Here is a 21,000-nt window from a genome sequence, read left to right on the forward strand (position 1 = left end):
CGCGCTTGAAGTTATATATCTTGATATCACTTAGTTGTTTATCTTACATAGCATAAGTTGTTGGTGCACATAGTTGAGCCTAGTATACTTAGATTTTGTGCTTGACAAATTAAACGCTAATTTTATTTCGCATTTGTTCAAGCCCCCAATCTAGACGACATTCACATCCTTTCAGCAGGGAGCTTCAAAACCCGATCCATGCGCGCGAGGAGGAAGAAGATGAAACTTCCCTCGCGCGCTGACAATTGGGTTTGGAGCAAGCTCTAAATGAGGCCTCCACACCCTTCATACTTGGAGGCTACGAGGTTGCTTTTGGAGCGAGCTCCATAATTTTGACAATAGTGACACATATGCCGATTCTGCTAGAGTGCCATTCTGTGTATTAATCATTATATTGACAATTATGACGATTTATTTGTCTAATAAATCGACTCTGTAGAGTAGCTATTGGTTACCTTTCCTCCCATGCGTGCACGCAGAAATCATGATGCATAGGGAGTGGACGTGCGCTCCTAATTGAATTTAGGGCACATGCTCTCAGCTTAGAATTACAAGTGCTAATCCCTGCTCCGGCTTAGAATTTGTCAACTAATGCGGTAACGTTCAGCTGAGGAGAGACCGGGCGCTAGTTTAGCTCCTAGTACTTGTTAATTAACCCCGGGCGCGCATGACCGTTGGAGGATTATATTAGAATAACAATCAGGAGCATATCCATCATATGCAATGCGTTAGACTGTCTATTATAGTTATTAAATGTTTCACTCTCGTACGTGCTGCTTTCTGTGTTTCAACTTGGATTCTTCTGTGGCCAGATTGTGCTTAATGATCTAAACGCCTTATATTTATTTACATAGAGAGTAGTAATTAATAGATAAGTCGTTGTTACTGCCTAAAACAAATGATGTTTGATGTAAAATATTGGTATGGAATTCCTGTCATGAGCGAGCATGAATGTACAAGTCTGACAAGATCCTTGTGCTAATTGTGGCGCTGTTACTTTCAGATTGAAACTAATTGAAGGCCCCATCCAGTCGAGTCCAGACCATGCATCCTGTGCAAGCTTATGCACAATGATGGTGCTGAATAGCAAGGTGGACATGAGCATTAGCTAGCAGAAGCTGGTAGGTAGTATAATCCAAGGCAAAGCACAAGCACAAGCGGCAGCAGGTCGGTCGACCGATCGATCATAAGAGAAAGTTAGCGTGCGTGCATGCATGCATTGGTGGAAATTATCATTCATGATGCACTGCATTCTTGGGAATATTATGATTATGCTCATATCCTGGTCCATCCAGCTAATTATTTGCTATGCCGATGCATCAATTTCACCTACTCCTACTACTGCTCTTGTGTTTATCATCCATTCACTGGTCACTTGTAATTAGAGGTGTTGGCATGCATGTTTTGTTACCCTGCCCTTGGGATTTGTTTGTCTGGCCAAAATGGAACTAGACACAGATGTGGGAATGCATGAAGTGAAATGTTAAAGCAAATGAAGAATGGAAACAAACAAATGTGAGTTGTTCTGGAATGTGCAACAAGAGTCCAAGATGGGGGAAAGGGTAAAGCAAAAGAGGGAGAAGAGGGACAGGGGCAAGAAAGGAAAAGTGAAAAAGAAAAGGAAGGTAAAGAGGTCGCCATCACTGCCTCTGCCTGATGAGGTCTGTCTCTTTTGCCTGCTCAGCTCATCCCCTCTCCCAGCTGAGCTGAGGGCTCAAACAGCAGTAGAGAACACAATAGATACAAGAATACAACACAAGAGTCTTCCATTCCACTCCTCATCTTGTCTTTCTCCCACATCACAACATCACAAGTTTCTTTCTTCTCTTCTCTTCTCTTCAGACAAGAACATCAGCCCGTCTTCTTAAGTAGGAATTCAGTTCGCCAATGGTGCTGCCTCCTTGCCCTCTCCCTTGATAGATATAGACAGACGAGTGAAGTGAGTGAGCAGTGCGTGAGTGGGGATGGATCAGCCGGTGCCCTCCATCTGCGGCCTCCACCCGGGCATCGCCGTCACCGGCTTCTGCTCCGCCTGCCTCCGCGAGCGGCTCGCCGGCCTCCACCCCAGCGACCCCGCCGACTCGGCGGAGCTCCGCCGCTGCAAGTCCTTCTCCTACGCCCGCTCCGCCGCCGCCTACTTCGAGCCGCAGCGCCGCTCCTGCGACGCCCGCGGCGCCGCCGCCCTCTTCCACCAAGAGACAACCTACCTCCCGGGGGAGGAGGAACATCTTCCGCCAACAGCGGCGGGCAGGCCGATGAAAGACCACATCCACCAAGAGTCCTCCTCCAAGAAGACCGCCGGCACATTCGGGGGGTTGGGCAAGAAATGGCAGGAATGGCGCCGCAAGAGCAAGCTCAAGAAGCAGGAGCAGGGGCCCATCGCCAGCAGGGCCGCCATGCCGCACGAGAATCTCCGCCACCGCAGCTTCCGCGACACGCGCTCCGAGGTCGCCGTCGACGCGCTCGGCCGGCGCTCCATCGATGTGGACACCCTTCTCTCGATGGACGCCGGCCGCATCTCGGTGGATGAGCCCCGAGCTTCTTGTGACGGCTACCACGGCGTACGGTTGCGCGTTCCCCCGATGCTGTCCCTGGTCGAGGATGCGCCCGTCCCACGCTCTGATGGCCAAATCCCCGTGGAGGAAGACGAGGACACTGAGCCCGGCGGCTGCGCCCAGACAAGGGACTACTACTTGGACTCCTCCAGCTCCAGCAGGAGGCGCCGGAGCGTGGACCGCTCCTCCTTCTCCAGCCGCAAGTCATTCTCTGATGCCAGTGACCTGCCCAGGATGATGGCCGGTGCCACTGCCAATGCCAATGCCCGGGTTTCACCGGCCATTGGTGCCGAGTTCTATCAGTACCACCACGCTCAGAGTCAGAGTGTTCTTGACCATCATCAGCAGTGGGAGCAGGGACCGAATTCTTATTCTCTCCGGGATGATGATATGTCAGGGAGCATTGATCTGGCGGCATTCCGGGATGGCATCCCTCTGCCGGCCAAGAAGTCTAAGAAGTGGATCAAGGGGTGGAACATCTTTGGTCTCATACATAAGAAGAGCAGCACCAAGGAATCTGAAGCTGCCAGTTTGGCCAACAGATCATTCTCGGAGAAGTGGCCCGAGCTCCGCGCAAGGGGATACAATGGGCAGATGCTCAGGTGCAACAGCAGCGTAAGCGCGAGGAGCTCCTTCGGTAATAGTGGTGCAGCAATGGGCGGCATGAGCGGGAGGAGGAGCAATGTGGAAATGCATGTTAATGGCTTAGGGAGGATGAGAAAGGATGAGGTTTTACTCGAGAGGAATTTCAGTGCAAGGTACACGCCTTGCACGGTCGATAATGGCGCGATCCCTTATCCAATCGGAGGTGCCCAATTCAGCCGGCGAAATCAGAATGGGATGCCCGGGAAAGGAAGGCCTGCTCGTTCATCCAATTCTTTGCCTCGTAGCTCGCTCGGGATGTACTGATCTAGCAGTGATGAAGGCAGGTTTATGTTCTTCTCCACCATCTTATGTGCCTTGGCTACAATGTGCATATCTATGGTAGCTAGCATCATCAGAATCAACTTTTTATAGGCTCAGATCAGAAAAAAGGTCGTCAAGTGAAGTGGTGATGGTGTTGGATTATATACCTTACTTAGTTTTATTTCCTACTGGGCTTGGGAGTGGAGTATAGCATTTAACTTTACACCCTTGTATAAGATATGCCATATGTATGTTTGCTTTTGTCAATTGAATTCAAGTTAGCATTCTGGCAATAGCAATAACATGATGTAAGGGCTATGGAATCGAATGCCGGTAAGCTGGTCGGTGTTGCAAGATGTTTTGGATCTTGTTTGATATTGACAGCAAGAAAATTGCAGGGTCGTTGTCACAGCATAGCAGCATGCCAGGTTTTCTTCCTCTTTTGCTCATTGTGTTGTGTGCCGTTTCTTCCACCAGAAATCCTAAATCTATGGGTATCTTTTGCTGCTCACTTGAATTCTAATCCGTCTTCACGTTCTTCATTTCTTAAGCCGTGCTTATGTTTTTGAAAGGCTACAGAGGTTGCTATTTTCAGGTTATTGTAAAAATCATATTACTCTGCTGGGTAAATCAGATCATCGTCATGTCATCTAAGGATGTCCTATCGCATTTCCTTTCTTATGTTTCAGAATGAAGCAATATGTAAATAGCAGCTTGATGCCTTCATTAAGAAAAGAAGCCCCAAAGCCGAATACCCAGCATCTAAATTCTGCTCAGCCGTAAGGGGATTATCATAACCCCAGGCACCATACCGAATCTAAGTTGAATGGATTGTGGTCCTTATTCCACTAGCACTGGTGCTAAGTTAAATGCAAAAGTATATCTGGGGTGTCTATTTGCAGTTGGAGGGGAGCTGTATCTGTTTCAAATTCATAACGAAGGTAAATATACAAGATCACTTAACCAGAAGCAGCCTTAACTACTCAGAAAGTTAATTTGATTCCAGGCCATGGCATACGAAACAAGGTTCAGTATGTCTGCGCAGCAACCTTAAGAGCATTACTAGTAGAACCCTCAAATCCTCAAACGCTCACCAGCGTTTTAAAGGTCCAAAAATGATCTTTTTGTGCACTTTTACGGATTGAAAAACAGGGGCAAAGATTAAAACCCTCAAACCCAATCCTTATAACGGAATATTCCCCATGAACGACGTTGTCGTTGCGCGCGAGAGGTCGACGGGGCGGTCGCCGGCGACGGGGGCGACTAGCAGCGGCGGTCGCGGGCGTGGACGCGGGAGTTGGGAGGATTTTTCCCTCCCGCGCGAGTATAACCGCCAAATGAGGGTTGGGGTAGGTTTTGCTCCCCAACCCTTACTTTTGAGGATTGGGAGAGGGTTTGAGGGTTGGACCTTTAAAAAAATTTAAGGGTTTGAGTGTTAAGGGGTTCTAGTCTACGGCTTTTTTTCGACGAAAACTGTAAAAAAGCAGTTATTTTTAGGGATTTGAGGGTTTGAGGGCTCTACTAGTAATGCTCTAAGAACATCAATATCCTAAAGCTTTTACACTAACAACACAACGGCAAGAATCCCACAGGAACAAATTAAGTACCCCCACCATGAAAACGAAATTATGTTTCTGTTCTAACTATTTATTGCTACTTTATCTGTAATGTATAGGCACGAGTTTCCAGAGCCGCAGAGCTCAATGATCTAACACTGACAAATAATACAGCAACTGTAAAAGAAAGAAACGCACAACACAGCAGCATCTGCAGGTCAGCACTCATCAGTGAAGCAAATGGGTCCACAGTCTGCTCTTCTCCGGGCAGGCCCTTGCCAGCACCTCCTTCAGGCTTCCCGTCGACTGCAATATCTCTTCCACCTTCCCTTTCACCGCTGCATCTTGCTACATTCAGCAAAAACATATCACACCACTAGTTAGCTTTTCTTCTTCAGCCAAACGCCACACCATAATTAACATATGCATCGCAATTCAACTTGGGTTTGTGAAAGAAGAGGTTGCCTTAGATATCCACAGAATGTAGAGCGCTGCAAGCTCCGCCTGGACGCACATTTCGCCAAACTCATCGCTGGGAGCACTCAGGCAGTCTGACAGGAGGTGTATCTCTTGGGATAGGAAGAGTTCTGCAAGGGATTCGTTTGACGGGCTGGTTTCCTCACAGCTGAGCAAGTGTTGTACCCACCACTGTGAGAGGAACCGACGATGGTTCCACAACGACTGCATCAATAGTTCAATACAGATCATCTTCACAAATCAGTCACACCCCTGGCAATAATATCATCTTTGATTCACCGCAGGTACAAACCTCTCTCCCTTGGTATCGTCTGATGAGCGTCTCATTCCACCTCAGCTCCTCCTGTTTGGTCATATACAATCAAGTCTCTCTAGCAGCATGGCCTAGGCAAACCAATCTTCTAACATAAAAATGAGATGGACATGGGCTTGTTTTCGCCTTCGTAACTGGTGTATATATAACTAAATGCACACAACAATGTAAGTGATTAGCATTTGATAAATTCACCATACCTTCCACATTAGATAAGCTTCTGACTGGCAAATAAGGGAATCTTCTCTGTTCGCTGCACCATCTAGTAATGCAAACAGCAGGGACTACAAAAAAGAAATAATACGGCATGTTTGCATTAACCCTTGAATATGCATATGTTGTCCTAAAGAATAGTTAGAAAACAGGGTATGAGTGCCTATACAGAATATTGGAATGTGAGAACAAATCCAAATCCTAAAATAATGCACATTTTGGTGTAATTGAAAAGCTTTGCAGAGTGATGCACAAACAAGCGGTTGATATGACATAACATCAAGTAAGATATAAAATAGCTTTGAAATAGTAATACCAACAGGCAACAGTTCAAGCTACAGAAATAAGGAAGGGCCTAACCCTGCGGGGACTATAACAAAGAAAAGATACGGTATGATTGCATTAATCCACATTGAATATGCATATGCTGTCCTAAAGAACAGTTAGAAAACAGGGTATGAGACTATGAGTGCCAATACAGAATGTTGGAGTATGAGAACAAATCCAAATCCTAAATAATGCACAATTTGGTGTAATTGAAAAGCTTTGCAGAGTGATGCACAAACAAGCGGTTGATATGATATAACATTGAGTAAGATATAAATTAGCTTTGAAATAGTAATACCAATAGGCAACAGTGCAAGCTAAAGAAATAAGGAAGGGCCTAACCCTGCGGTAGTGAAAGCAGCAGTTGTCAGCAACATGCAACTCAGCCCATTTTTTTGACTTGTTCAGCTCATCTAGCACCTTCAAGAAACAAAAATTAGATGCTCTGATGATGGGAGCAGAAAGTCTTGCAACAGTGCAACAGTCAAGGCCAAGATTAAAGCTATGATAGTGTTCAGGAGCCCCATACAAGATCACGAATGCGGGACAATGAATGTTAATCAGTTATAACCTCACCTGTTTTGTTTTCATGTAAGGAATAAGCCAGCATCGATGCCTCCACGCGCGGTAGTTCATCTTTGATTTCTGCAGATGGAGTAAAGTAAACCTATCATGTTGTTGCACACTGTACATAGCTAATCGCGTATAAGTGATTTAGCAACCAGCTGCAAATGAAATGTCATTAATTGAGAAGAGTGGACGTCAAAATTCTGAACAAGCAAATATTTGTGGGCTATGACCTCTGCCATGTCTTTTACGAGTAGAGATTCCTTGTCTATAAGCTCCGGCATGTCCTGAAGGTGTTGTGCAAGATTTTTGATCACCCATCTCCTGTTGTAGACATTAAGGTGTATGTTAGTATAAACAAGTGAAATCAACATGGATTTCCAGCAGCAGAAAGATGGGTTGAGTTAGTTTAAAGGGAAGGAAAGTGTAGGTTTGTGTACCTATGGCTCCAGGTACTCTCATTCTTTGGCGAGTAGGAGAGGATCAAGGCACACAATCGCAGCTCATCCTTGAGGTGCGAGAGATTATAATTGGTGGACAGCACCATCTTCCTGCACAAGACTATAGCTGTTACAATAAGGCGAGTGTGAAAGTAGCTGGCATTATATAGACTACTAATAGGGAAGAGGATTTGGAGCACCTGGGTGCTCCACCCCCCTATATGAACATTAAGTTCAAAAAAATACCAGGAAAATTCAAAAAATAAAAACTGAGAATTTGGTATATCAAACTTGGGTACCCAATCTACTCCCTTGTGAAGTTTCCTGTAAAATGGCATCCGTGGTATTCTCAGTAAAAAAGACAAAAAAAATCCTATGTATAGGAAAAAGAACTGTTTCGATGGATCGTAGGTCGGAGTGTATTTCCTTCGCAACGGATACATTTCCTGGTATTTTTTTCACGAAACTTCACACAGGAGTAGATTGGGCACCCAATTTTGATATCTCAAGATTCCAGGTGTTTTTTGAATTTTCCTGGTATTTTTTTAATTTAATATTCATATAGGGGTGTGGAGCACCCAGGAGCTCATGTGTATTTTCCAGAGTTATACTACCTGGAGTTCCATGCGGTGAGCAAGTCAGGGCAGAGTATGAGCAGCGCCTTGCTGTGTGTCATGATCAAGGCAGCATCGGATGCAGATGGTGATGACGAGGGATTGAGTGTCGCGTTGGAGTGTGCGCGGCGAGCGGCGCGGTAGAGGTCGGGCAGGATGCTGGAGGAGATGGCAAGCTTGTGGTCGACGCACCAGAAGTATTGGGATGTGGATTTGTTGGTGCTGTCTACGAGTAGCGAGTGGAACTGTGTGGGATGCAGGAACCCGACCTCGTCTCTGCAATGCCATGAAACCACGCCATGAATTGGAGACCAGGGAATGCGGTCTAGGGGAAGAAATCTGAAAGAGAAAAATAAATAATGATTGGATCCTTACATGAGGGGGTCGTCATGGAGGATTCGCTCAAAGTCGCGGAGGAGATCCTCTTCCGCTTGCGCTGCTGCTGCTGCTGCTTCTTCCGATTCCATTCGCGGTCTCTCTTGGTCTTATTGTTTTCTGCTCTCCTCAAACCAATATGACAATGACATTTATATTGATTCAAAAAATGAGAACAATGTATCAATTGTTTGACCCAAACTGAAACAATTCAGTAGTAAGTAGGTGCATTCCTGGAAATCACAGCTCAAGATGCCACATGGATTCAAAATATGGACCCAAACTGAAACAATCCAGTAGTGACTAGTAACATTCCTGGACAGACTTCAGGAGTGTAATACAGTACAATTTAGTAATTTACAAAGGAGCACAGCAAGCCTAGATTCGTGAGCAGGTGGCAGCACGACGAGCAATGAATAATGAGTAAACAAAAATTCGGAAACGGGGAGGAATCTCATCAAACGTACCTTTAAAATCGGGCTGGGCGGCTGGCTGCTGGCCTGCTGCAGCTGCACAACGCCGGCTGCCGGACGCTGACTGCCGAGTGCGGACTGGGCGGCTGCTGGCTGCCGGCTGGGCGCGGTGGCACCGGGCAGGGGCTCGGCGGGCAGCGTCGCCGGCGAGGCACGGAGCTAGGCGGCGAGATCGGCCGGAGCGCGGAGCAGTCGCGGGGAGAATCAGGGGACGGGAGGCAGTGCGCAACGGCTGGTGACCACCGCGGTCGTGCGACGAGTCGAGACTGTGTTGCTGGGCTTTTTTCTCTTTTCTTCCGGCCCAACTTGGTGGCTGATTTTCTCTCTCTCTCTCTCTCTCTGTTTTGTTGGTGTGGTTGAGTCGACTGGTAGATGCGGCTGGTCTGAGACCTTGGTCGCGTGGCACCAACAACCAGAGTCAGTCGGTCACAAATTCCCAAATCCACGGGAGAGAGATAATCATCAGCAGAGCTGCAGCAGGTGGCCATGGCCGACTCCCCCGAGTTAGCTCGTGCTCGGGACGTCCTGAGCGTCAGCGCCGACGAGCACGCGCGGGTGGACGCGCTCTCCTCCGCCGCATCCGCATCCCTATCACAGTCCACTACTCATCTGTCGCCGAGCTTCTTCGAGGGATTCGCGCTGCGCGGGATCCGCGTCCTCCGCCTCCACCCGGGCTTCATCCACTGCTCCTACACCGTCCCCCCGAGCCTCACCGTACGTCACTCGCTTCTTCCTTGATCGATTTCACTTTCACCTGTCTGTCTTGATCCCTCCTGGCTGAGCTAAACACGCACGCACGCAGGACTCCACCACCGGCTGCCTCGCCGCCGGCGCCGTCGTGGCCCTGGTCGACGAGATCGGCTCCGCCGCCTCCATCTCCGAGGGCCAAAACCTCAAGGTCTCCGTCGACATGTCCGTCGCCTTCCCGGATCTCTCCCAGGCCCGCCCGGGGGACCGGCTGAGCATAACGGCAAGGGCACTCGGACACAAGGGCGCCTACTCCGGCACACACGTGCTCTTCACCAACGCCGGCACCGGCAACGTCGTCGCCGAGGGCAGGCACTCCCTCTTCGGTAACATGAAGAAGTCGCCACCACCCAAGCCAGCGGCCACTACTCACAGGAGCAACTTGTGATGATGCCTCTGCCTGCTCCTACTCCGCTACTCTGTTCTGTATTCTGATGAAGAGTACCTTGCCATCAGACATCAAGTATAAAGGAGATATGTTCTGAACGGGCGCCTACTCCTCTCTTATCAGTTCGGCCTGTATATGTAACATTGATTCAGAGCAGTACGATGTATGATGTGTATTATGCAACTCGACTTTGGTAATCAGAACTATCATTCTCCATGTCTACCACAGCTCCTGCTACCTCGCTGGACACCGTGCCAAACCGGCGGCGCCTCCTCGCCCTCCACACAATCTGAAATTCTTCCCCAAAGCCTGTTATCTGGAATTCTTCCCCAAAGCCTGTTGCCCTGAACTATAGCCCGGGTGTTGATAGCGAGAGGTGGACAAAAACACAAGGATTTGCACTGCGTACAGGGTTCAGGGTCTTACGTGAAACTAGAACTCGGGACCTTGAAGTGCATCCAAAAGCACGATTCATATATTAAATAAGTGGTCGTTGTCTAACATTTGTTCGTTTACATGTTATATGAAAGAAAGCTGCAATTGGTACTTCGTGTTGATATGATTCGAATGAAAGCTGCAATTCTATCCATATGATTCTCTTTTGAATTAGCTTCGGTCTGCTACTCCTACGTGTCATACTGCGGAACAAGTATCTTAATTCCAAAACATTGTCCCAGATGACGCTGAGGTTGACTGATTCGCCCTTTTGGAAATGATTGATGAGGGTGAAATCAGTCTTTTTCAACTGGACAAAATTTGTAGTTGGAAATGGTAATACCACGAGGTTCTGGGAGGACACATAGCTAGGGAAGACGCCCCTTGCACTCTAATATCCATCTCTCTATAATATTATGCAGTGAAGAGAAGCCTACGTTGCAACAGTATTATAATCCAATCCTCTGAATATCTAATTCAGGAGGACTCTAGCGGAAATCGTTGGGAAGGTTGGCTCCACATGATGCGAAGATTGATGGAGGTCCACCTTTCTCAACAACCCGATCGGTTGAGCTGGAAACTAACAAAGAATGGTGAGTTTTCGGTTAAATCCATGTATTTGGATGCTATCAATTCTAGTGCTATTCCTCGTTCGAAACATGTGTGGAAAGTCAAAGTGCTTTTAAAAATCAAAGTGTTTATGTGGTTTATACATAAACAAGTCATTCTAACTAAGGACAATTTGGCAAAACGCAATCGGACAGGATCTACAAGATGTAGTTTCTGTGATAAGGACGAGTCCATCAAACACCTCTTTCTTGACTATCCCTTGGCAAAAATTTTGTGGCAGACAGTGCACTTAGCATTTAATATTACTCCTCCGAATACCATCAACACGTTATTTGGGACTTGGTTAGATGGGTTAGATTCCGAAACTGCACGACATATTCTTGTAGGAGTATGTGCTTTATTATGGGCAGTCTGAAACTACAGAAACCATTTGGTTTTTAACAGAATAACAAAAATTCATTTATTGCAGGTTATCTTACAGGCTACTACACTCATCATATGTGGTCGCTACTCACTCTGACGGAGGCCAGGGAGCGTTTGGTTACTGGATCTATCCGATGGGAGACGGTAGCTCGGGATATCTTCAACCGGTTTGGATGGCGGTCATTGTCGGCGTTCTGGGACCAGGGGTGCCCAGACTTGCCTGCATGCAGGCTTGTGCGTGGCTCCACCAACGGCCTGGTACATCCCATCTTCGGCAGCAGCAGCTCAAGACCCTCGCGAGGGGCCAAGCCTCGCGAGGCGGACGACACCAAGACCTCCCCAAGAGCAGCCTCACTAGGTTGGCTTCCGAGGAGTGGAGATCTCTATGCAAGAGGGACCTCGCGAGGTTCACGTGACGTGAGCCATGACGACCAAGGACAGGCGGGCGCCAATGGGCGCAGTATGTCAGTTTCCTCTTTCGTGCTAAAGAGGCAGGCGCAGGCGAGGAGTCCCAAGGCATCTGGCAAAGGTTTCCATATCGGTGCAACAAGACCAAGACCAGCAGGACGGCATGACGGAGGTCACCACGGAGCCCACAGCAGCGTCACCACCAGAGCCTTTGGCAGGCGAAGACCACCTTTTGTCAGGACAGCTTGTACTAGTTGTCCCCCTTCAAACTTGGCTGTTGTGGGATCCCTTCCTGCCTAATATTTGGGAAGAGGACTAGGGCCTCTGTAAATATGACTAGCCACCACCATAGGTAGGGATCGACTCATCTTGGATTGGATCCACTTCATCCCCACATCCGCCAGCTCGCCGAGCTCAAGAACACCTTCCCTCCTGAGGCCGTTCACCCATTGTACTAGTTCATCCTTATCCCGCAAGACAATCCACCAACACCACACTAGAGTAGGGTATTACACCGCAAGGTGGCCCGAACCAGTATAAACCCTTGTGTCTCTTGTTATTTGGGTTCGTCGAGTTAGGCCGTGGGATCGTTAAGCGAGCAAACTAGGGAGAGAGTGTTCTTCGTGCGCACCCCAGAGTTTGAACCTCAAGGGTTAGTCGGAACCCACAATCCGACATTTGGCCGTCAGGTAGGGGTGCGCCGAAGCTTCGCCTCTCCGCCTGCTTCATCTTGCTCCCATGGCAGGCACCACTTCTCTGATTGGGTCGGCGGGCGCCCGCGGATGTGGCATCCGGGCCTTCACCCCGCCTTGTGTTAAGTGTAGTGGTCGCACAAGTTCAAGCCAGAGATACCGCCTCACTATGACGGCGCGGCGGATCCAGCGGCCTTCCTGCTGGCATACGATGAGGCCGTTCTTGAAGCCGGAGGCGACGACCAAGTCATGGCCAACTGGTTCCCCATGACCCTCGTCGGCGTGCCGTGCGCCTGGTTGCTCAACCTGTCTCACTCCTCCGTGGCCTCCCGGGAGGAGCTGTGCGGCCTCTTCATCGCGCGCTTCGCGGCATAGGCGTCCCCGCCGTAGAAGCCCTCCTTGGTGGTTCGCGGGCGCCAGCCTCGGATCGCCATGTCAAGCAATTCGTCCGCCAGATGGCGCAGTCCGCGTGTAGCAGAGGGCTCCCCCGGGATGGGCAGCGCCCCAAGCCGACCTCACCTTCAGCTCGGAGGACCACCCGGCGATCACCACGGGCTCGGGCTCGCTCCCGATGCTCTGCACGCCCACCATCTGCAACATAGCAGTCACCAAGACCCTCATCGATGGAGGATCCGGCCTTAACGTGCTCTCCGTGGAGGCTTTCAGCTTGCTCCATGTGCCGCTCAGCCAGCTCCGCCACACCAAGCCTTTCTCCGGAGTCGGTGGCGGTTCCACCAGCCCCCTAGGGCAGACCGCCTCCCCGTCACCTTTGGCACCCGCGACAACTACCGCACCGAACTCATCGACTTCGACATCGCTCACATCAGCCTCCCGTACAACGCCATCCTTGGGTACCCAGCCCTGGCTCAGTTCATGGCGGCAACCCACCCCGCATACAACCTCATGAAGATGCCGGGGAGCAACGGCGTCCTCACCGTGGCTGGAGACACCAAGGAAGCCCTGATGCCCCTCAAGCTCGCCTTGAGGGCCATGGCGGCGGCGCGCCCCGTAGGTGAAGCAGCACCCGAGACCCAAGGGGTTGTGCCGGCCAAGAAGAAGCAATTGTTCTCCCAAGATCGGGCCAAGACGAAGCAGGTGTCGGTCGACGAGGACGGGGCCTCAGGAGCCACCTTCATCATAGGCGCCAACCTCGACCCGGACCAGGAAGAGGCACTGGTGAAATTCCTATGCACGAACAAGGAGGTATTCGCCTGGGAGCCCAAGCAGCTGGTAGGGGTCCCGAGGGGAGTAATCGAGCACCAGTTGAGGGTGTGCCCCAATGTGTGCCCGATGAAGCAGAAGGCGCGACGACAATCCACAGAGAAGCGGTCCTTCATCATCCAGGAACCCTGCAAGCTACAGGCGGCGGGTGTCATCCGCGAAGTTCGATACCCGGAGTGGCTGGCAAACCCCATCGCCGTGCCCAAGAAGGGCGGAAAAGAACTCATGTGAGTCAACTTCACCAACCTCAACAAGGCCTGCCCCCAGGACCCGTTCCCGCTTCCGCACATCGATCAGATCATCGACTCCATTGCCAAATGCGACCTGCTATGTTTCCTAGATGCCTTCTCGGGTTACCATCAGATTAAGATGGCAGTGGAGGACGTAGAGAAGACGGTGTTCTTAACCCTGTGCGGAGTGTACTACTACACCTGCATGCCGTTCGGGCTACGTAATGCTAGGGCGACATTCCAGCGGCTGATGCACATCGCACTAGGCCAACAGCTCGGAAGGAATGCGGAAGCCTACGTCGATGACATTGTGGTGAAATCTCGGGAGGCTAGGACCCTCATTCAGGATCTGGAGGAGACTTTTGCCAGCCTACGCAAGGTAGGTCTGCGGCTCAACCCGGAGAAATGCGTGTTTGGCGTCCCCTCCGGCAAGCTGCTGGGTTTCCTCGTGTCGCACAGGGGAATCGAGGCGAACCCAGAGAAGGTCAAGGCAATAGAAGACATGAGCCCGCTGCAGACTCTCAAGGAAATGCAAAAACTCGCGGGCTGCGTAACCTCACTAGGGCGCTTCATCTCCAAGCTGGGGGAGCGCACCCTCCCATTCTTCAAACTGATGAAGAAGAAGGGCCCGTTCGAGTGGACTCCGAAGACTGACATGGCGTTTCAAGGCCTCAAGAGATACCTAACCAGCCCACCGGTAATGGTGGTGCCTCGTCCTCTCGAGCCCCTGGTACTTTACCTAGATGCCACACCTCATTCCGCTAGCGCGGTGTTGGTGGCCGTCCGGGAAGAGCGCCAGGCCAAGAGCCTGCCCCACGGTGCTACACGTTCGGTCGAAACGGTACGGCACCAAGACGGTGTTCCGAAGGCTGCGGCGGTCCAGGTGGGTAATGAAGCTCCTAAGGTCCCCCGGTCTCAGGAGCTGCCCATCCCTCAGGAGATCTTGGACTCCACCGACACTCCCGTCCTCGTTGAACATCCTGTGTACTTCATCAGCACGGTGTTGCGCGACGCGCGGGCCCGCTACCCCATGCCGCAGAAGCTTCTGCTCATGCTCCATGTGGCTTCACGCAAGCCGCGCCACTACTTCCAAGGCCACCCCATCAAGGTCGTCTCAGCTTACCCGCTGGAAAGGGTGCTCCGAAGCCCCAACGCAGCAGGGAGGGTCGCCGAGTGGAACATCAAGTTGCAAGCCTTCCAGCTGGAGTTCAGCACCACCTGGGTCATCAAGGGAGCCGCGCTTGCCGACTTCATGGCAGAATGGACTGACGCCCCGGGGCCTGAAGCATGCGAGGATCGGTCTCTCTTGCCAGGAAGCGAAGCATCGGACGGCTGGATCATGTACTTCGACGGCGCCTTCGCGCGCCAGGGCGCGGGAGCTGGACTCGTACTCATCTCCCCCACCCAGGACAAGCTCTACTACGCCGTGTAGCTCTGCTTCCAGCGAGGTGAGAAGGTCTCCAACAACATTGCGGAGTATGAAGGTATGATCGCCAGCCTCAAGGCTGCGCCAGCCTTGGGAGTGAAGCGACTCACCATCAAGGGCGACTCTCAGCTCCTCGTCAACTTCTCCAACAAGGTGTATGAGACAAAGGACGAGCACATGGAGGCATACCTCACGGAGGTACGCAAAATGGAGAAGCAATTCTTGGGCCTAGAACTGCAGCATGTGCCCCGCGGCGCAAACAAGGAAGATGGTGATATCGCCAAGAGGGCGTCAACACGTCAGCCCCAGGAGCCTGGCGTCTTAGAGGAGCGGCTCTTGAAGCCTTTAGCGGCCCCTCCGGCTGTAGACCCTACGCCGCCTCAGGAGGATCTCCCCTCACCACCAACCTCAGGAGCTCCCGCCTGCGGCCCGACCTCAGGAGCACGCCTGCTCCTTGCACTTGAAACCCAGGAGGGGTGCTGGATTGAAGAATTCAAGGCGTACCTGCTGCAGGGGACCCTGCCGAAGGACGAGGATGCAGAGTGTGTAGCTCGGCAGGCTGTAGCTTACTGCATCCGGGAAGGTGAGCTATACCGAAAATGACCGAATGCTGTTCTCTTGCGATGCATCTCCAGGGAGCAAGGGAATGAACTGCTAGCTGACATACATGGCGGAGACTGCGTGCATCATTCGTCGTCACACACTTTGGTGGGCAAGGTGTTCCGCAGCGGATTCTACTGGCCCACGGCACTCAACGACGCAACCGAGCTGGTGAAATCCTGCGAGGCTTGCCAGTTCCATGTCAGGCAAATCCACCAGCCTACTCAGGGCCTCCAGACCATCCTACTCTAGTGGCCGTTTGCGGTCTGGGGGCCGGATATCCTGGGTCTATTCCCTCGAGCTCCTGGGGGCTACGGCTACCTCTATGTCGCCATCGACAAGTTCATCAAATGGGCGGAGGTGGAAGCCGTCTGCACCATCCCAGCCGGATCCGCGGTCAGGTTCATCAAGGGCCTGGTGAGCCGTTTCGGGGTCCCTAACCGCATCAGCACCGACAACGGTACGCAGTTCACTAGCAATATCTTCAAAACATATTGTGCTAACCTTGGAACGCAGATATGCTACGCCTCAGTAGCACACCCCAGAAGCAACGGCCAGGCCGAGTGCGCTAACGCTGAGGTCCTGAGGGGCCTCAAGACAAGGACCTTCAAAAAGAAGCTCGAGGCCTGCGGCAGGGGCTGGTACGACGAGCTCCAGTCCGTGCTTTGGTCCATCCGCACCACCGCCACCAAGCCGACAGGCGAGACTTTGTTCTTCCTTGTCTACGGAGCCGAAGCGGTTCTCCCTCACGAGGTCAGGCATCACTCCGCGCGGGTCCTGGCATTCGACGAGGCATGCCAGGACGCCATGCAGGGGATGGACCTCGTGCTGGGGGAGGAACACCGCCGCCAAGCCTCACTCCGTGCGGCAAGGTACCAGCAGGCGCTGTGGCGGTACCACTGCCACAACATCCGCTCCAGGACGCTCGAGGTGGGCGATCTCGTCCTGAGGCGGGTGCTCTCCAGGGAAGGGCTGCATAAGCTCTCACCCATGTGGGAGGGCCCGTTTAGGATTGCCCACGTCTTCGGGGATGGCGTTGTGCGCCTGGAGACGCAGGACGGGATCCCCATCCAGAACGCCTGGAACATCCAACATCTCCGGAAGTTCTACCCATGAATCAAGGCCCAATGCCTGTGAAGGTCTCCACCTGTGAAACTCTCACATAATAATGAGTGGGGTTGTGCATGCCCCGGAGTCTCCGGAGTGCCGCCCTCGGGCCTTGGAGGCTCCCTCCCATGTCCTAGTGGCAGCACTTAGCTCCCCGCTGGCGAGAAGACTAGACTAGGTGCCGGACGCGGCTATTCATTTGCTTTCTATAGTTGGTTTGCAGCTTTTTAATGAAATTTGATGTTCTGGCATTTCTTGATTGCTCGGTTGAATCCTTTCTTTTCTCTGCTTCTTCGCTCGGTTCTTTGTTTCGCGCTAGGGAGGACGGTAGTTGCCCGACGCTCTCCCTCGCGTGCCTCGCGTGGGGGCTGGGCAGGTGTGTGTGTGCGCTGGGCTAGCCTAAGCCACGGACACACCTCGCCAAAGCCCTGTCGCTCCAGAGCCTCGTCTCCCCTGACCTTCGCGAGGCACCCTCGATTGAGCTCGCGGTTGGCGCACCCCTCTAAGTCTATGCCCCACGGGTACCGCGACGTGGTGCGCTATGCCATGATTATGATGCCTCACGCAAGGAAGGATAAGGCACTCGACGGATGTCCTAACAATTTCTGCAGCTTTGTGACACCTCCCGAGGTCAATGGCTCCTGAGCCAGCAACAAGGAGGGCTCACCAGGTGCCATAGGGCGCGCCCTCATGAGTCAGGAAACTACCCTGGGCGTATCCAGCTAAGTTATCCTCCTATGTCTACATGAAGCATGAATGCCATAACATAACACAGGAACAATAAACATAACACAAGTGGCATGAAAATTACGGTTCATTACACTCCCTTGTAGGGCCCCATACTTGTTTCTGGGAATGCAGGAAGAAGGGAAAGGACGAGCAAAAGCGGCACGCACGCCTGCAGCGGCTCCCGAGGGTCAGCTCCCGACGCACCCCCGGGCAAAGCCAGAGTCCTCCTCGCACTTCACCGGAGCGCGACGGCGGGACGACCCACCACCGTCCTCATAGCGAGCCCGACGATGTGGCGGCTGGTCGTAGCCACCACCGCTAGAGCTTTCGCCGGAGGAGGAGCTACCACCGCCAGACGAGCCACAGTCGTCGCCAAGGGCGAACTCGCATCTAGCCACATCACGGCCGTGGTCAAGGACCGTATCGTCGTCGCCACCGCTGTCCTCGGGGCAGCACCCTGCGAGGCGGCCATCTTCCCCAAAAACCCTTGCATAAAGGGTCGTGACGCCGTCGTACTTGAAGTGGAGGGTGCACCTCCTGCTCAGGCCGCGCGCATGGGTGAACGCCTGCCAGCCATGGGCCAGGACCGTGTTGCCCGCGGCGGAGACCTCCACCGCGGCCCATGAGGCCTTGCTGTAGCAGCCGTCAGCTTGCAGCCAGAAGCCGTCAAGACCTACGGCCGGCAGCTAGCCGGCGAAGGAGTGCGGGAGCTGGAGCCAAGTGCCGGCCGGCTGCTCTGACCATACTACAAACTCTGGGAGCACCTCCGCCGAATGGAAGCGCGACCGAGGAGGCCGGGCGACCATGGCGTGCCTCCCCTCGGTGCAAGGGCTGCTCTGCCTAAAGCGGGCCCTGCCGCGGAAGGGGGCACCGCTGCGGTCGCCGAGGACGACACCCGTTTCCTAAGGAGTATGCCCGCGCCCCCGAGGGGCCACGACGGGAGTCATGGCGTGCTTGCGGGGGCGGAACGACCCCTCTTGGGCGGTGGAGAGTCGGGCCCCTCCTGGCGTTCCTTCCCCTTCTCCGCGGTCGTGACCCTCTTTGTCGGTGCCATGGGTATCACAGCAAAACGACGGAGCAAAGAGGAAGAAGAAGGAGCAAACGAAGTGGAGGAGAAGATGAGCAACGGGGGCTTCGCCCCTCTCCTCATTTATAGACAGAGGGAGGCCAACCGCCGGCCTCCACGATCACAGGTAATGATGGTTTTCCTCCTGCATGCAACAGGGTCTCGTCAAGTTGAACAGTTGCCAAGGCAACATGGGGAAGCGGAGGCGCCCATGTCCCATCAATCGCCACGCGTCAATCAAGGCCGCAGGTGGTTGGGGCCCGTGGCGCTCTGCACTTGACTTTTGGCTTCACCTCGTAGCCAAGCTCGAGGGCGCCTTGGACCCGGGGCTACTGTTGGTGCTCTGGGAGCGAGGGTGCCCAGACTTGCAGCCTGCGGGCTTGTGCGTGGCTCCACCAACGGCCTGGCACGGCCCATCTTCGGCAGCAGTAGCTTAAGACCCTCGTGAGGGGCTAAGCCTCGCAAGGCTGACGACACCAAGACCTCCCTAGGAGCAACCTCACTAGGCTGGCTCCCGAGGAGCGGAGATCTCTGTGCAAGGGGCACCTCGCGAGGTTCACGTGACGTGAGCCATGACGACCAAGGCCAGGTGGGCACCAGTGGGCGCAGTATGCCAGTTTCCTCTTTTGTGCTAAAGAGGCAGGCACAGGCGAGGAGTCCCGAGGCATCAGGCAAAGGTTTCCATATCGGTGCAGCAAGACCAAGACCAGCAGGACGGTAGGACGGAGGTCACCACGGAGCCAACAGCAGCGTCACCACCAGAGCCTTTGGCAGGCAAAGACCACCTTTTGTCAGGACATCTTGTACTAGTTGTCTCCCTTGAAACTTGGCCGTTGTGGGATCCCTTCCCGCCTAATATTTGGGAAGAGGACCAAGGCCTCTATAAATAGGACTAGCCACCACCATAGGTAGGGATCGACTCATCTTGGATTGGATCCACTCCATCCCCACATCCACCAGCTCGCCGAGATCAAGAACACCTCCCCTCCTGAGGCTGTTCACCCATTGTACTTGTTCATCCTTAGCCCGTGAGGCAATCCACCAACACCACACTGGAGTAGGGTATTACACCGCAAGGTGGCTCGAACCAGTATAAACCCTTGTGTCTCTTGTTCTTTGGGTTTGTTGAGCTAGGCCGTGAGATCGTTCAACGAGCAAACTAGGGAGAGAGTGTTCTTTGTGCGCACCCCAGAGTTCAAACCTCAAGGGTTAGCCGGAACCCACAATCCGACAATCATGTAATAGGATAGGTCTTTAGTTTCCTATCTTATGTTTTTGCCTGCCGGTTGTGGCTTTCTTGTCATGTTGCTTCTGCTCTTTGTGAGATTTTTTACTTTTGAGACTTGAAGACCTTTGTATAATATTTTGCTTATTATTAATAATATGGCCGTATGCATCATTCTGATGCAGAGGCCGGTGCTTGACTCCTTTTCGAAAAAAGAAAAAAAAACGTGTCATACGACAACTTTGAATTTGATCTCTCATATTTTTACATGCATGTGCGAACAAATGAATTCGATAGACAGAAAACTCGATGGCAATGATGAAATTACACTTGTATTTACAAACATAACAATGTAGAGCATATCACAGTCACACTGTAATCAAACAACATCTCAAAATTATAGGGTAATCACAGATTCATAGTTTGTGGGATATGAGATAGAATGTATACTCATCATAAAGCCTTGAGAGTACATGTTCATACTTACCGTCCCAAACTGATTAGAATCGCACTCACTCCGCTCTGCTTCAAAAAGTGTCACCCGATCATGACCCTGTCGTTCTAGACTCAAACGAATTCAATGAAAACTAGAAAAGCGTGGGGAGGTACAACTCAGTATGATGAACATGGATTACGAGATCGATTTCAGAAACAGAAAACACAATGCATAGACATGGCTCAATTCACTTACCACAAGGAGACTAGGGGGCGGTGAAGCAGAGGAAACTCAACGGCACGCGAGGGGCGGCGACGAGAACGGTACTGACAAGATGTGGCAGGAAATGGGGAAATACTAGGGGGGGTTGGCGTTGATATTTAGGGATGAAGGTCGGCACCTAGAACCAGAAATAGAAGCGAGAGAGGAAAGATCGAAAAGTGTGTGATGCTGGATTGAACATATTAGGGAAAGAATCAAA

At 52.1% G+C, this 21,000-nt stretch overlaps 3 protein-coding genes across 3 annotated transcripts; 2 read left to right on the plus strand and 1 right to left on the minus strand.

Moving 5' to 3' along the window:
* The first annotated feature begins 1,632 nt into the window (after positions 1-1,632).
* On the plus strand, positions 1,633-3,970 carry LOC125551164 (protein OCTOPUS-like). Its single transcript, XM_048714322.2, has one exon. The coding sequence runs from the start codon at positions 1,965-1,967 to the stop codon at positions 3,462-3,464; it is 1,500 nt and encodes a 499-aa protein (XP_048570279.1). The 5' UTR covers positions 1,633-1,964; the 3' UTR covers positions 3,465-3,970.
* A 1,106-nt stretch (positions 3,971-5,076) lies between these two features.
* LOC125551165 (Protein prenylyltransferase superfamily protein) lies at positions 5,077-9,185 on the minus strand. The gene is made up of 11 exons (XM_048714323.2): positions 8,811-9,185; positions 8,344-8,463; positions 7,969-8,244; positions 7,355-7,465; positions 7,148-7,238; positions 6,924-6,992; positions 6,690-6,767; positions 6,008-6,091; positions 5,787-5,837; positions 5,483-5,698; positions 5,077-5,365 (listed from the first exon to the last, which is right to left on the minus strand). The coding sequence occupies exons 2-11, from the start codon at positions 8,433-8,435 to the stop codon at positions 5,246-5,248; spliced, it is 1,188 nt and encodes a 395-aa protein (XP_048570280.1). The 5' UTR covers positions 8,436-8,463; positions 8,811-9,185; the 3' UTR covers positions 5,077-5,245.
* Positions 9,180-10,173, plus strand: LOC125551166 (uncharacterized). Its single transcript, XM_048714325.2, has 2 exons — positions 9,180-9,530; positions 9,619-10,173. Exons 1-2 carry the CDS (start codon positions 9,303-9,305, stop codon positions 9,949-9,951), a joined length of 561 nt encoding a protein of 186 aa, XP_048570282.1. The 5' UTR covers positions 9,180-9,302; the 3' UTR covers positions 9,952-10,173.
* Positions 10,174-21,000: the final 10,827 nt, after the last annotated feature.

Source organism: Triticum urartu, chromosome 4A, assembly GCF_056163025.1.
Source record: "Triticum urartu cultivar PI428250 chromosome 4A, HENAU_Tu73, whole genome shotgun sequence".
Classification (NCBI taxonomy): Eukaryota; Viridiplantae; Streptophyta; class Magnoliopsida; order Poales; family Poaceae; genus Triticum; species Triticum urartu.